Source organism: Scyliorhinus torazame, chromosome 2, assembly GCF_047496885.1.
Source record: "Scyliorhinus torazame isolate Kashiwa2021f chromosome 2, sScyTor2.1, whole genome shotgun sequence".
Classification (NCBI taxonomy): domain Eukaryota; kingdom Metazoa; phylum Chordata; class Chondrichthyes; order Carcharhiniformes; family Scyliorhinidae; genus Scyliorhinus; species Scyliorhinus torazame.
In genome coordinates, this window is record NC_092708.1 from 69817498 (window position 1) to 69832625 (window position 15128).

The 15128-nt window shown below is 39.9% G+C and overlaps 1 protein-coding gene across 2 annotated transcripts in view; it reads left to right on the plus strand.

Moving 5' to 3' along the window:
• The window catches only part of dars1 (aspartyl-tRNA synthetase 1), a 135373-nt gene that overhangs the window by 69046 nt on the left and 51199 nt on the right, over positions 1-15128 (plus strand). For both annotated transcript variants that reach the window (XM_072472229.1, XM_072472239.1), the window contains 3 exons: positions 3830-3932; positions 4427-4504; positions 7815-7874. In XM_072472229.1, coding sequence (XP_072328330.1) covers positions 3830-3932; positions 4427-4504; positions 7815-7874 — 241 coding nt within the window. The remainder of the gene's footprint in view (positions 1-3829; positions 3933-4426; positions 4505-7814; positions 7875-15128) is intronic.

A 15128-nucleotide genomic window follows, 5' to 3' on the forward strand; every position in this document is an offset into this window, starting at 1 on the left:
AGAGAGTCATGAACACCGCCCAATCCATCACACAAACCTGCCTCCCATCCATTGACTCTATCTACACCTCCCGCTGTCTTGGGAAAGCAGGCAGCATAATCAAAGACCCCTCCCACCCGGCTTACTCACTCTTCCAACTTCTTCCATCGGACAGGAGATACAAAAGTCTGAGAACACGCACGAACAGATTCAAAAACAGCTTCTTCCCCACTGTTACCAGACTCCTAAATGACCCTCTTATGGACTGAACTGATTAATACTACACTCCTGTATGCTTCACCCGATGCCGGTGTCTGTGTATTTACATTGTGTACCTTACGTTGCCCTATTATGTATTTTCTTTTCTTTTCATGTACAAATGATCTGTTTGAGCCGATCGCAGAAAGAATACTTTTCACTGTACCTCGGTACACATGACAATAAACAAATCCAATCTAATTCCCACTAAGTTTTGTATCATCAGCATATTTGGAAATATTATGTTTGGTTTCCCCATCCAAATCATTGATGTATACTCTAAACAGTTGGGCCACAAGCACCCTGTAGCATCCCATTAGTCATCACCTGCCACACCTGAAAAAGACCAATTTATTCCTATTCTCTCTTTCCTGTCTGCTAACCAATTCTCCACCCATGTACTACACCCGATCCCATGTGCTTTAATTTTGCACACTATCCCCTTCTGTGGGACCTTATCAAAAACTTTCGGAAAATCCAAATACAACACATCCATTGGTACTCCCTCATCTATTCTGCGAGTTATGTCCTCAAAAAAACTAAACTATGTTTGTCAAGCATGATTTTCCTTTCATAAATCCATGTTGACTTTGCCAATCTTGTTGATATTTTCTAAGTGGCTTGTCATTATATTCCTGTATGGGTCTCCCCGAACAGGCGCTGGAATGTGGCGACTAGGGGCTTTTCACAGTAATTTCATTGAAGCCTACTCGTGACAATAAATGATTATTATTATTGTTATTACAATACACTCTAGCATTTTCCCTATTACTGATGTTAGGCTACCCGGTCTTTAATTCCGTTTTCTCCTTCCTTTCTTTGTTAAATAGCGGTGTTATATTTGCCACTCTGCGTCTGCTAGGACTGTTCCAGAATGGACAGAAGTTTGGAAGATGACAACCAACATATCTACTATTTCCGTGGCCAGCTCCTTTAGTACCCTGGAATGTAGATTATCAGCTAAATCTCTGGGGATTCATCAGCTTTCCGTCCCATTTAGTGATACTAATTTCCTTCAATTTCTCCTTCTCTCGAGACTATTGCTTCCCAAGCATTTCTAGGAGGTTGTTTGTGTCTTCCTCCGTGAAGACACAACTAAAGTAGTTGTTTAATTGCTCTGTCATTTCCTGTTTTGGACTGTAAGGGACCTACCTACATTTGCCCTTTACAGCCTCGAGGAAGAGCTGCATAATTATAATAACATTGCATTAACACAGTGTGGCAGAGGTATGCGCTCTACTGAGTGCTCTCTGTGAATCCATATGCTATTGCAAAGTGTACAAGATAAGTAAGCTTCAGAGATAATACTCGTTTTTTCAAAATGTTGCAAAATCATAGAAGAATATTATTTCCCATTGTTATTTGAAGTCTAAGATCTGCATCCCAAACTAAGAATATGATTCTGATTGTTACTAGCCTGTGCAAGACATGGGCATCTAATACAGCCAGCTATTTCTCTATTTTAGTTCCTTATTTGCTTGTTTGAACTGTTTGAATTTTGTGGACCTGAGGTTTGGAAAGGCCTGTTCTGGTATTGTTACCTCATTGCTGTGATATGTCCTAAATCAGAACACCAGTAGCTGTTAACACTGGTAGTTTCCTTCATGAGGTTTAGAGATATTCAGTTAAATGGGTCAGAATGATAGGAAATTTGGACATTCCTGTCCCAATCTATATATTCTGTTTCCTCTTTACCTATTACCTATTAGGGGTTGGTTTAGCACAGTGGGCTAAACAGCTGGCTTGTAATGGAGAACTAGGCTAGCTGCGTGGGTTCAATTCCCGTACCGGCCTCCCCGAACATTCGCCGGAATGTGGCGACTAGGGGCTTTTCACAGTAACTTCATTGAAGCCTACTTGTGATAATAAGCTATTATTTTTTTTTTTTTATTGACTTATTTCATATCTTTTATGTTTAGTACAATTTAATAAAAGGGGTCTTTATCAATCACCTGCCTGGCTCAAACATATTTTTGTCTTGGCTATTCTAAGGATGCACTCCAACATATACCTATTTCATTGAAGCTATTGTGCAAATTCATAATAAATTCAATAATCACACAGTGGATCACAATGGAAGTAATGTATCGAGGTGTGCAGATGCTGACCTTAAGGTGACGGATGCAGTGCGAATGCTTTCTTAGTAATTTGGATTCAGAAAAGCAAAGTCAAGCAAAAGGCACATCCAGAACGTCTGTCAGCAAGCCAAAATAAAAATGAAATCTTCTTCCTTTCTTTGTTAAATAGCGGTGTTACATTTGCCACTCTCCATCTGCCAGGACTGTTCCAGAATGGACAGAAGTTTGGAAGATGACAACCAACATATCCACTATTTCCATGGCCAGCTCCTTTAGTACCCTGGAATGTAGATTATCAGCTAAATCTCTGGGGATTCATCAGCTTTCCGTCCCATTTAGTGATACTAATTTCCTTCAATTTCTCCTTCTCTCGAGACCATTGCTTCCCAAGCATTTCTAGGAGGTTGTTTGTGTCTTCCTCCGTGAAGACACAACTAAAGTAGTTGTTGCTCTGTCATTTCCTGTTTTGGACTGTAAGCGACCTACCTACAGGGGAAGGAGGGGGAATCTGAGGAGTTGGCTGTCAGTGTTGGGATGATACAAAAAAACTTACAAGTTCTTTGGAAACCTAACTATCTCTCCTGTATGCATCTACTGTGGGACTATGTTTCGTAGGAGCCACTACAGATGGGCTCTCGAAAATCAAAGCAAACTGGAGTGATTCATTCGATTTACTTTTTATTGTGTGAGTGAACCATAAATTACAAATCATCGTGCACAATATTGGTAGATTTCTTGATTTACCTGATCAAACCTAATCAGGCAAAATACGATTTGCAACATTTTTCTATGTACAGTGAGGTTGTACGTAGAGCAACAATATATGCACAGCGCTGCCAACTAGCACGGATTTTCCGTATTTCATAAGGAAAATCTGCTTGAGTATTGCAATACGATTTCTCGCGTTGAAATACACAATCCACTGCAGCCCTCGGTCAAATCCAACCTGACACCGCACAGAAAAAGAATATTTAAGCAAGAGGAGTTTTTTTTGGGAGGGAAGAAAAAAAATATTAAGAGGCTGCTCCCAGTAAAGGGTTGGTTGGCTTTATGGGATCGGAAGAGGAGGGGGGGGCGGTGCTGCGGGGACAGGGGTGGGGGAGTGGGAAGAACAGCAGATTGGCAAGCCACAGTGAATATGTTCCTCCCGAAACGCTTCGATTGGTTTCCTTGGGGACGGCTGCTGGAAGACAGGGCCTTGTGCAGAGGCCCCGCCCCCTCTCATTTCCACCCCTCACACTATACAGCGCATGTGTGTCATGATCCTTCGTGTGATCTCACACATCGAAGTGCCTGTACATGTATGTATTTTCCATTGGTGTTTCCGATTCGTGCAATAAAGGTGTAAAGCTGTACTTGGTGGGCATTTTCTCTTTGAAATGAAAATACCGATTTTACTGCCAAAATACTGATTTTTGATATCTGGAATAATGATTTCTGTTGGGAAAGGTTTGCAGCTCTGTATGCAGTGTATTTATGGATCATAAATACTGATTTGATTTTCTTTAATGTAGCATCAGCAAAGAGAGTATAGTGGATGTGGAAGGTATTGTAAGGAAGGTGGATCAAAAAATCGAGAGTTGTTCCCAACAAGATGTTGAGCTACACATTGAAAAAGTAAGTTGGAAAATATACACTAAGGTAGATTAAAATCTAATAGAGTAGTAAATATAATTGTGTTTGTGGGGAATCCCATTTCAAATTACAGTCATATTGTGAACTTTTCAGCTGTGTATTAAGAGGCTCATTTTGCAAGCTAGTTCCCTGAAACTATGAATTACTGCATTAAGCCAGTGCCCATTGCACCATATACATGTAAAGTTTTAACACAAATCTTAATGATGTATTTTAATAAGCCTGTTTCATATAGAGCCAGTGATCCCAGTTGGTTTCCTGTGTTTTAAAAAAGACAACAGCACAGCATAACATTAAGCCATTTGATTTTGGCAATATGCAATTAGTGGCCAACATACCTATTTACTATGCAAATTCTGTTTCAGTTGTATTTGAGGAAATGTTTATAGATGAAAACTGTGTCCCTACAGATATTTTGGTACTCACTGTTGTTTTGTTGTTACTATCTTACTATTTATGCTATCATTTGATTTCAGATCTATGTTATCAGCGCAGCTGAACCACGCCTGCCTTTGCAGCTAGAAGATGCAATGCGTCCAGAAGCAGGTGATGAGGTAAATAATATTATCCAAATTTTATTGAGCATATCGATGCTGCATTTTACTTACACTTAGTGCACAAAATTTCACCTGATTCTCCAAACTTGGTTTTCTTTTTCCTGTGCCTTGTTTAGACACTGCTTGGTTAAAACCTACCAAATAATTTCTATATGTAGTAGATTGCTACTTGACACTTCAAAACATATTTGAACTCAATTATTTTCTCCACAGACAAGATTTGATTAAATAAATTGAGTACGGGCAGCACTGCTGCCTCACAGCGCCGAGGTCTCGGGTTCAATCCCAGTTCTGGATCACTGTCCGTGTGAAGTTTGCGCATTCTCCCCGTGTTTGTGTGGGTTTCGCCCCACAACCCAAAGATGTGCAGTGTAGATGGATTGGCCACGCTAAATTTCCCCTTAATTGGAAAAAATGAATTGGGTATTCTAAATTTATAATTAATAAATAAATAAATAGAGCACCTATACAAATGAATCTCTAATGAATAGAAAAGTGTCACTGATGTCAAAATCATGGAGCGATGGGTCGCCCTCGCCCTCGCTTAACAGACAAATTATAAATCTGAGCTCTAAATTTCAGATATATTTCTTTTTAATTCTATTCATACCCATAGTCAGTCGAACGGTGTTCATGACCTGGTTGGCCATTTATGACACGAGAGCCTTGCAGCATGCTAACCAAGGTGACTGTTTTTCCCCCCACTTAAATAGCCTTGACATACCAGATTTGACTTCCACCGGCCTTTCCCTAACTGGAACTGATTCTGCATGTTGACAGGGAAATGTTAAATTATGTTCTTGTAATTGCCCAACGCCGCATTACAGTTGTCAATTTGTCAGTTCATATCCCAAAGTGTATCCTTTCGCTGAGCAAACTGGTGGTTGGTAAATCATTGCAGTTAAACATGTGAGAGGTGCAGTGAAAGTCACAAGTATTATGCCTGGATATCTGGAGCATTTCTGATTTGGATGTAATGCTGAATGGACAGAAATAATTTGGTACTATTTGTTCATGAATTAAGAGTGTTATCAATTGAAGAATTGCTTCAATGTATTCCTACTTACAAACCAAACTGTTTGTATCTAGATGATCCCTTTCTTTTTGAAACATTCACAGGCATACTCTAACTTTTCTTATACTTCACTTTTGAGCATAATATAATTACATGTTATAATTGATTCAACATTTATGAAAGACTTGACATAGCTGGTTCCCTTGTAGGAGCAAACGACTACATTTCTAATAATCAGTCTAAATACTCTTAATACACAGCTAATAAGCATTGACAAGAGTGCACTCAGAGTAAAGTTTTATCCTGTTCCAAATGATCTGACACAAGAATCCTTCCATACTCACCTCTTCCCATTAACAGGAAATGCAATATGTCAGATCTGGTGCAGGTCTCGAGCCAGGATTAATTGAGGTCAGCGAGCAAACAACTGGATAAGTAGAGCTGCAATTATTCTGTAAACTTGTATAAAGCAAAATACAAGTGGTACTGAATTTGGGATTTAATTAGATACCTTGTAATGAAAAGGATTTTGTTTTCCCTCCACACCCTAGCCAAATTTTGCAGCATAGAACCTTGTTGACATGATCCCATAACTTATATCAGCCGGGCATTTATCAGATTCCAATACTGCCTAAAATGTCAACTCTCCTTGTGGCAGCACTGTAGAAATGTATACCATAATTTCTTCTTAATGGGGAAGAGACCCTTGATGGGAAAAACTCTTCACACAATACATTTCACTAACCCTTGTGTTTTTCTGTAATATTTTTATTTTATAATCTACAAATGTAAAGATACATTAACTTGATTGAAATTTACAGCAGTTAATTTCTTTCATTGTGTGTATAGTAATTGAAACATTAATTATTATCTAAATAGTAACTATTTCTTCATCACTGAGCTCAAGTCTGTGTAAAAAGCTATGTATGCGAGGTAGAGTAACTGACTAAAAATGATATACCTGCCAACAGCTATATATTACATAACCTGATATTAAATTTGCAACCCACATCTAACAGGTTATTTGATGCAAGAATTACTTTCGAAGGTTGCACCTAAACAGTTTAACTGCCTGTTCACACTCAGATTAACAGCTATATTAATTGTGTGATTTTCTAATGGCAGATTATTTTGAAAGAATTTAAAATACGTAGTATCCACAATTAGCTAATAATAATAATCTTTATTATTGTCACAAGTAGGCTCACATTAACACTGCAATGAAGTTACTAGGAAAAGTCCCTAGTCGCCACACTATTTGGAAGAACATGTATTTTGCCACTAAATTTGCTGTGAGCTTCAGTCATGATGATTTATGAGCATTATTACTGATATAATGGTATGTTAGCTTTGATTTTGTGAATTTTCTGATGATGTTGGAGGTTAGCATAGAACACAAATAGTACACAAATATTAAAAACAGTGCTTCACATTGAGAACCCGTTGGATGAAAAGTAAATTGAGCTCCAACTAAAATGTTTTAATGTAAAACTATTCTAATTAGCACTACTTCAACTTGTAATTTTTAGTTATTTTTAAGTATATATTGATTATAAAACCTGGAAATGTTCTGTGCCTAGAAATAATGAAAATAAGTAATGCTGCTATCTATAAGCGATCAAAAGATGGTATACTTTTAAGACGTTGTCCTACTGTTTTTGACAGCTTAGTGACATGATGTATTACAGAGGGCAAAAATATAATCTTTTGGGACAACATGTCTGACAGGGTGCAGGTGTCTGAAGTGCGGGAACTCGATTAAACTGTTAGAAGCAGCTGGCTGCAGCCTTGTGAGGTCGACAACTAAAAAACTAAAAATAGTATTTCATTGCAGTTTATGTTGGAGTTGTACATTTTCTATCGTATCAGTGTATTGTGTTTTTGTGGAGGTAGCTGCTTCCTCCCATTGTGGTATGTTGACCATCATTGTTTATATTTTTTATGCACCTCAAGATAACGGGTTAGGTTTGCATAACACTAATGATAACCCATTCATTTATGGGTAACTATTATCATTGGGAGGCCTAGGCCATATCTTCCATTGTAATTTGACTAATTATCACAAGCCAATTTTTCACACTTTTTTTTGTATTGGGAGATTTGCTAGTACTTGGGATTTTGGAAGAGGAGGATACAGAGAAATGCCCTACAATTTGCAATTTCTGATCAGAGTACACCCTTCCACCAATTTACCAATAAGCTGCGAGTATTAAAATTTGCAAACAAGATCCAGTGACTATAGCTATTTAACCTGATGATCACATTTTTATAGATTATACTTTTTATATCTAGGAAGGAAGGGCAACTGTCAACCAAGATACAAGACTCGATAATCGAATAATTGACCTAAGGGTAAGCTAAATCATACATAGCATTCTGACAATGGATCATTGTTTGGCTGAAGCATGAACTCTTTCTCTGCGCAGACCTGCCAAGTATTTCTTCCATTTTCGATTCTTATTTCAGATTTCCACCATTTGTAATACTATGCTGTTGTCTAACTTGTATATGGTTTAACATATTTTGTACTATCTGCTGGTGACAATAATCATAGATTCTCTTCACTAACATATTTAATGTTGAATTGCCTACTTTATCCATGTTGACTATCAAGACTTCTCCATCACTACTGAGACCTTGTAATTGAGTTGAGCTGTCACAAAATGCCCAGAGTTTATAAGTTTCACACTTAGAAAGTTACCAGCATTACTATCAGTTTTCTATGTATTTATTTGGTTGTTTCATCTTATCTGAAACTATTCTATTAGTGCCTATTTTACCTAATGGATCCTGAAACAATTCTGTCTGCTTAACTGATAACTAATGTATTTGGTGTATGGTTGTTCCATATTATTCCTGGTGTCATCACTCAATCACTGAGTTTTAATGAATATTCAACTTGATAGCATGCTTATAAATAAATATTCCCAACTTAGCTGACTACTATCTAGGGAAAGAAGAGTTGTTAGATCTTAAGTCTGGTGGGCTGAATTTAATAATAATCTTTATTAGTGTCACAAGTAACATATAGGATACTGTGAGGCCTGGATAGAGTGAACGTGGAGAGGATGTTTCCACTTGCAGGAAAATCTAGAACCAGAGGACACAATCTCAGACTAAAGGGACGATCCTTTAAAACAGAGATGAGAAGGAATTTCTTCAGCCAGAGGGTGGTGAATCTGTGAAACACTTTGCTGCAGGAGGCTGTGGAGGCCAAGTAACTGAGTGTCTTTACGACAGAGATATGTTGGTTCTTGATTAATAAGGGGATCAGGGGTTATGGGGGAAGGCAGGAAAATGGGGATGAGAAAAATATCAGCCATGATTGAATGGCGGAGAGACTCAATGGGCTGAGTGGCCTAATTTTGCTCCTATGTCTTGTGGTCTAAGTAGGCTTGCATTACACTGCAATGACGTTACTGTGAAAATCCCCCTAGTCGCCACACTCCAGCGCCTGTTTGGGTACACTGAGGGAGAATTCAGAATGTCCATTTCACCTCGCAAGCACGTCTTATGGGACTTGTGGGAGGAAACCGGAGCACCTGAATGAAACCCACGCAGACATGGAGAGAACGTGTAAACTCCGCACAGATAGTGACCTAAACCGGGAATCAAACCGGTCTTGACGTGTGAAACAACAGTGCATACCACTGTGCTATCATGCTGCCCTTATGTGCATTTAATGACAACCATATTGCATGTGCAGATTCCTGTATAAATTTCAAATACTTACTGTCTAGAATCTGACTTTTGCCTTTTAGTTCTCCTGGCATTCAATATGGTTATTCAAAGAATCAAAGTGTAGACAAAGCTTGTTGCAGCAGTTATGTTCTTCCCAGACACAATGGGCCAAACCCTTTGGTCTCCGGATCACCAGGGACCAGATGTACGACTGAAAATGCGTGTCGGGGCCCAATGGAGTCCTCTCGCACGGACCTATGTGGAAATTCTCAGGAAGTTAAAACTTCCAATGGGCAATTCCCCTCTTCCCCAGGGCCATCCATGAATGTCTTGCAAATTTCAACTAAAGTCGGAGACTTGGGACAGTTCCGCATTGCTTACCAGAATAGTTATCTGAGAGATGTTAGACAGACTAAAAGGTGGCCAAACACCACAGTAACTTCACAACTGAGTGCAGTTTACAACTGATCAGCTTTATTTTTTGAAATATAGTAATTGTTGTAATGTAGGGAAACATGGCAACCAATTTGCACACAATAAGTTCCCACATACAACAATGAGATAATGACCAGATCATTTGTTTTAGAGATGCTGGTTAGGAATCAACGTTGACAAGGATACCCTGTTCTTCTTCAAATAGTACCATGGTTTTTCCCTCTTCCCTGCTCTCTGTTTCCCTCTCCAACTGCTCATAGGTGACCTAGCTCTTGCAACTTCTCACATGATGGCTGCTGGCATACATTCATAAAATTTCTCAACTACAGGAGACCCATCCCTACCTTTATAAAGCAAATTTAGTAACATTTGTAGAGGTCATGTTATCTGATGTTATTTGGCTAGTATCTGTGCTGTGTACTCTGGCCTTATAGCAGCCATGTGCAGTATGCTAATGTCACATCTCCCAAAATCACAACACCCCTCCCTCAATGAAAAACGACTCAACAAGTAGTATATTAACTAAAATCACCTGAATTTTCTTTTAAGTAGCAACCCGGTGCTTTCTCCGAATTGTGGAGGGTTGTCACTGAAGTAAACTTTAGAACCCTAGAAGCTCAAAGTGTTACTTGAGACCATTTGGCCCATCAAGCCCTTGTAACTCTTTGCTAAAATAATCCAACAATTAACCTCACTGCTTTGCTTTCCGGTAGTCCTGTTAGTAAGTTTGAAATGTTTATTGACTCTCCCTTTCTAAAATATAATCTCTGCCTCTATAGTCTTTGCTCTAACAATTTATATGAACCTATCAATTTTAAATTGATAACCACTAACCAGATTAGAGAAAATAGCCTTTCACTACTCACCTCATAATCTTTCATAATTTTAAAAAACTAGACTAAATCACCTCGGTCTTCTCTGTTTAGTGGAAGTAGTTCCAGTGCCTCAAACTTTCTCCATTATCTAGGATTTGTCACAACGGTGATTTGCATTTAAAAATCACCTTTAATATGCATCAAATGTAAAACCAACACAAAGTCAAGGAAGCTGGGATTGGGCAGGATGGTAAGAAATTGGTTAAATAAGTGGTCTTAGGAAGCAATGGAGCAGCAGTAGAGTTTAAATAGGGCATTCCAGAAAATGAGCTAGAGGAGGGAACCTGGAAAAACCATACAAAAATTTAATTGCTAGTATACAAATTTTAAAGTTGACTCCAACCTCTTCCAAGGACTGTGTTTGAGGGAGGACAAGGGTGCTGGACAAATGGGAATAGGTGCAGAACAGAATACGGGCAGCTGAGTGTTGGCTGAGCTGAAGATTGTAATACGCGCCTCTCCCTCAACCACATGCACTCGCTTCTCTCAGCCACACACATTCACCTCCCCCTCTCACCCACACACACTCACCTCCTGCTCAATCACAGACACTCGTCACCCTCTCTCTCACCCACGCACACTTTGAATGGAGAAGCTGGAAGGACAGCGTTTTTCAAATTTAAAATGGCTAGACCTACCCCGCAACCCCTGGATAAGTCCCACGGAACCTGAGTCTTCTGTGAGATACCTTATCAAAAATCTGTATGCCCTGACGTCTCTGATGGAGCAGCTCTTCAAAATAACTCTAATCAGTTTGCCAGATGCAACTAACTTTTAATAAACCTGTGCCGTGTTTTAATTTTCTGTGCAGTCCCAGTGGTTGACTAATTTTACCTCAAAACCAGGTTAATAGACTCGAACAGGTTGACATTAAGAAGGAAGATGTGCTGGAAATTTTGAAAAACATCAGAATAGATAAGTCTCCTGGGCCTGACGGGATATATCCAAGGTTACTACGGGAAGCAAGGGAGGAGATTGCTGCGCCGTTGGCGATGATCTTTTTGTCCTCACTCTCCACTGGAGTAGTACCGGATAAATGGAGGGAGGCAAATGTTGTTCCCCGTTCAAGAAAGGGAATAGGGAAATCCCTGGGAATTACAGACCAGTCAGTCTTGCGTCTGGAGAGTAAAATATTGGAAAGGATTCTGAGAGATAGGATTTATGATTATTTAGAAAAACATAGTTTGATTAAAGATAGTCAGCGTGGCTTTGTGAGGGGCAGGTCATACCACACACGCCTCATTGAATTCTTTGAGGATGTGAGAAGACACATTGATCAAGGTCGGGCAGTGGATGTGGTGTATATGGATTTCAGTAAGGCATTTGATAAGGTTCCCCATGGTAGGCTCATTCAGAAAGTTAAGGGGCATGGGATACATGGAAATTTGGCTGTCTGGATACAGAATTAGCTGGCCGAAAGAAGACAGTGAGTGGTAGTGGATGGAAAGTATTCCGCCGAGGTCGGTGACCAGTGGTATCCCGCAGGGATCTGTTCTGGGACCTCTGCTCTTTGTGGTTTTGATGACTTCGAAGACGAAGTTGAAGGGTGGGTTAGTAAGTTTGCCGATGACACAAAGGTTGGGGGAGTTGTAGATAGTGTCGATGGCTGTTGCCGGTTACAACAGGACATTGACAGGATACAGAGCTGGGCTGAGAAGTGGCAGATGGAATTCAACCTAAATAAACGTGAAGTGATTTTGTTTTGGAAGATTGAATTTGAATGCTGAATACAGGGTTAAAGGCAGGATTCTTGGAAGTGTGGAGGAACAGAGGGATCTTGGGGTCCATGTATATAGATCCCTCAAAGTTGCCACCAGGTTGATAGGGTTGTTAAGAAGGTGTATGGTGTGTTGGCTTTCATTAACAGGGGGATTGAATTTAAGAGCCGTGAGGATTTGCTGCAGCTTTATAAAACCCTGGTTGGACCACACTTGGAATATTGTGTCCAGTTCTCGTCGCCTCATTTTAGGAAGGATATGGATGCTTTGGAGAGCGTGCAGAGGAGATTAACCAGGATGCTGCCTGGACTGGAGGGCATGTCTTATGAAGAAAGGTTGAGGGAGCTAGGGCTTTTCTCACTGAAGCGAAGAAGGAAGAGGTGACTTGATAGAGGTGTACAAGGTGATGAGAGGCATGGATAGAGTGGATAGCCAGAGACTTTCCCCAGGGCGGAAATGGCTGTCACGAGGGGACATAATTTTAAGGTGTTTGGAATAAGGTATAGGGGAGATGTCAGATGTCGGTTCTTTACACAGAGTGTGGTGGGTGTGTGGAATGCACTGCCAGCAGAGTTGGTGGAGTCAGAGTCATTAGGGACATTTAAGCGACTCTTAGACAGGCACATGGACAGCAGTAAATTGAAGGGGTGTAGGTTAGGTTGATCTTAGATTAGGATAAATGGGCGGCACAACATCGTGGGCAGAAGGGCCTGTACTGTGCTGTATAGTTCTATTTTCTATGTAAAATCTTGGGTCTAATGATTTGTCCACAACTGACAAAACAGTCAGTGGTCACTTTGGTTATTCTTCTCTTCCTTGTTATGATTTCTACCCTTGAGTGCCTTGTTATAATTTGTATGTTTCAAGGGCATTTTAAAATCGTCATTATTTTTGCACTTTCCTCTCCGTCCTCCTTCAGCAGCCTAGCGTGCATGTATCCACAATCTGTTGTATTAATTCTTGCAGAACCAGTTCCTTTTCAATGGTACATGTTTTATCGAGTACACCTCCATTGCCATTTATAAATCTGTTGTAAAATATCTCATCCTCGCTCGACTGAGTAGCCCTGTCTCTATTTTTAACGATATGTTCCCTTTTATGATTTCTTTAAACTCTTCATCTCTACACTGCGCTTCTTCTATTCACAGTTTTCTTTAGTGGTGCCTACCCTGGGTTTTATTACATTTTGACTTGTATCAATTTATCCATGGAATGCTTCCCATCGTACTGCTTTTTTGCCTAATAAGAATTTGTTTGCTAACATCTCTACCCAGATAATTTGGGACTGATCCCTCCCTACCTGAAGTTTATTCTTCTCCAAAAATAAATGAAAGGGGGAAAGGGATATTAAAAAGCATTTCACATGAATAATAGTTAACAATATGTAAATTATGATACTGTCACTGTATGACTTAAGTAAATAAAAAATATTACATAATATATAGGTTGCACCAGGACCATATTACATTTGTGTTCATTTGTTCTGCTTAATTTGAATAGTGAAATTGTGTGTTGCCATTAGCTCAGTGACAGTTGGGTTTGTGTGGTTATGAAAGGAAGTCAGGCATAGTAACTGTGTACTCCACTGATTAGACATGTGAATCTTTCATGTTTCTTTTAGAAGCATTAGAACATAGAACATAGAACGATACAGCGCAGTACAGGCCCTTCGGCCCACGATGTTGCACCGACATGGGAAGTCAAAAAACAAAAGCCATCTAACCTACACTATGCCATTATCATCCACATGCTTATCCAATAAACTTTTAAATGCCCTCAATGTTGGCGAGTTCACTACTGTTGCAGGTAGGGCATTCCACGGCCTCACCACTCTTTGCTTAAAGAACCTACCTCTGACCTCTGTCCGATATTTATTACCCCCTCAGTTTAAAGCTATGTCCCCTCGTGCTAGCCATTTCCATCCGCGGGAGAAGGCTCTCATTGTCCACCCTATCTAACCCCCTGATCATTTTGTATGCCTCTATTAAGTCTCCTCTTAACCTTCTTCTCTCTAACGAAAACAACCTCAAGTCCATCAGCCTTTCCTCATAGGATTTTCCCTCCATACCAGGCAACATCCTGGTAAATATCCTCTGCACCCGCTCCAAAGCTTCCACGTCCTTCCTATAATGTGGTGACCAGAACTGTACGCAATACTCCAAATGCGGCCGTACCAGAGTTTTGTACAGCTGCAACATGACCTCATGACTCCGGAACTCAATCCCTCTACCAATAAAGGCCAACACTCCATAGGCCTTCTTCACAACCCTATCAACCTGGGTGGCAACTTTCAGGGATCTATGTACATGGACACCTAGATCCCTCTGCTCATCCACACTTCCAAGAACTTTACCATTAGCCAAATATTCCGCATTCCTGTTATTCCTTCCAAAGTGAATCATTGAATATGTTGTGTTTAATACAATTCCATTTTTCATTTAGACACTTCGCATTAAGTCAGTAGCTAATGTTCTGCGCATCATGCAGGCAATGATACAAAACATAACTTATCTTTTGGTACTTTGGGAAATCGGTGAGCGCAGCCAAGCTTTCACCACTTGAATGAGCGGGAAGGGAAACTGTGGCTGACTCTTAAACTATTCTGGTCAGCACCTAGAGAAAAAGACGATTGTCTCGCTGAACCCTTGGTTTAAAATAGGGGTTAGCTTGTATGTCTGATGAGAGATGGCAGATACAGAAATAGGGAGGGGGGGGGAAGTTGTTGATAGTTTTGCAGAACAGTTCTCAGACTACAATTGTAGTTAGTGTTGCGATCCCAGTTGCTGATGTAACTAGACAGGAAGATTCCAGAACGTAACCCTGACTCAAAAACACTATAACTTTTACTTTTTTAAATAAAACATGGAAGAACAGAGCCACAGGACCGCTCGTTAGTT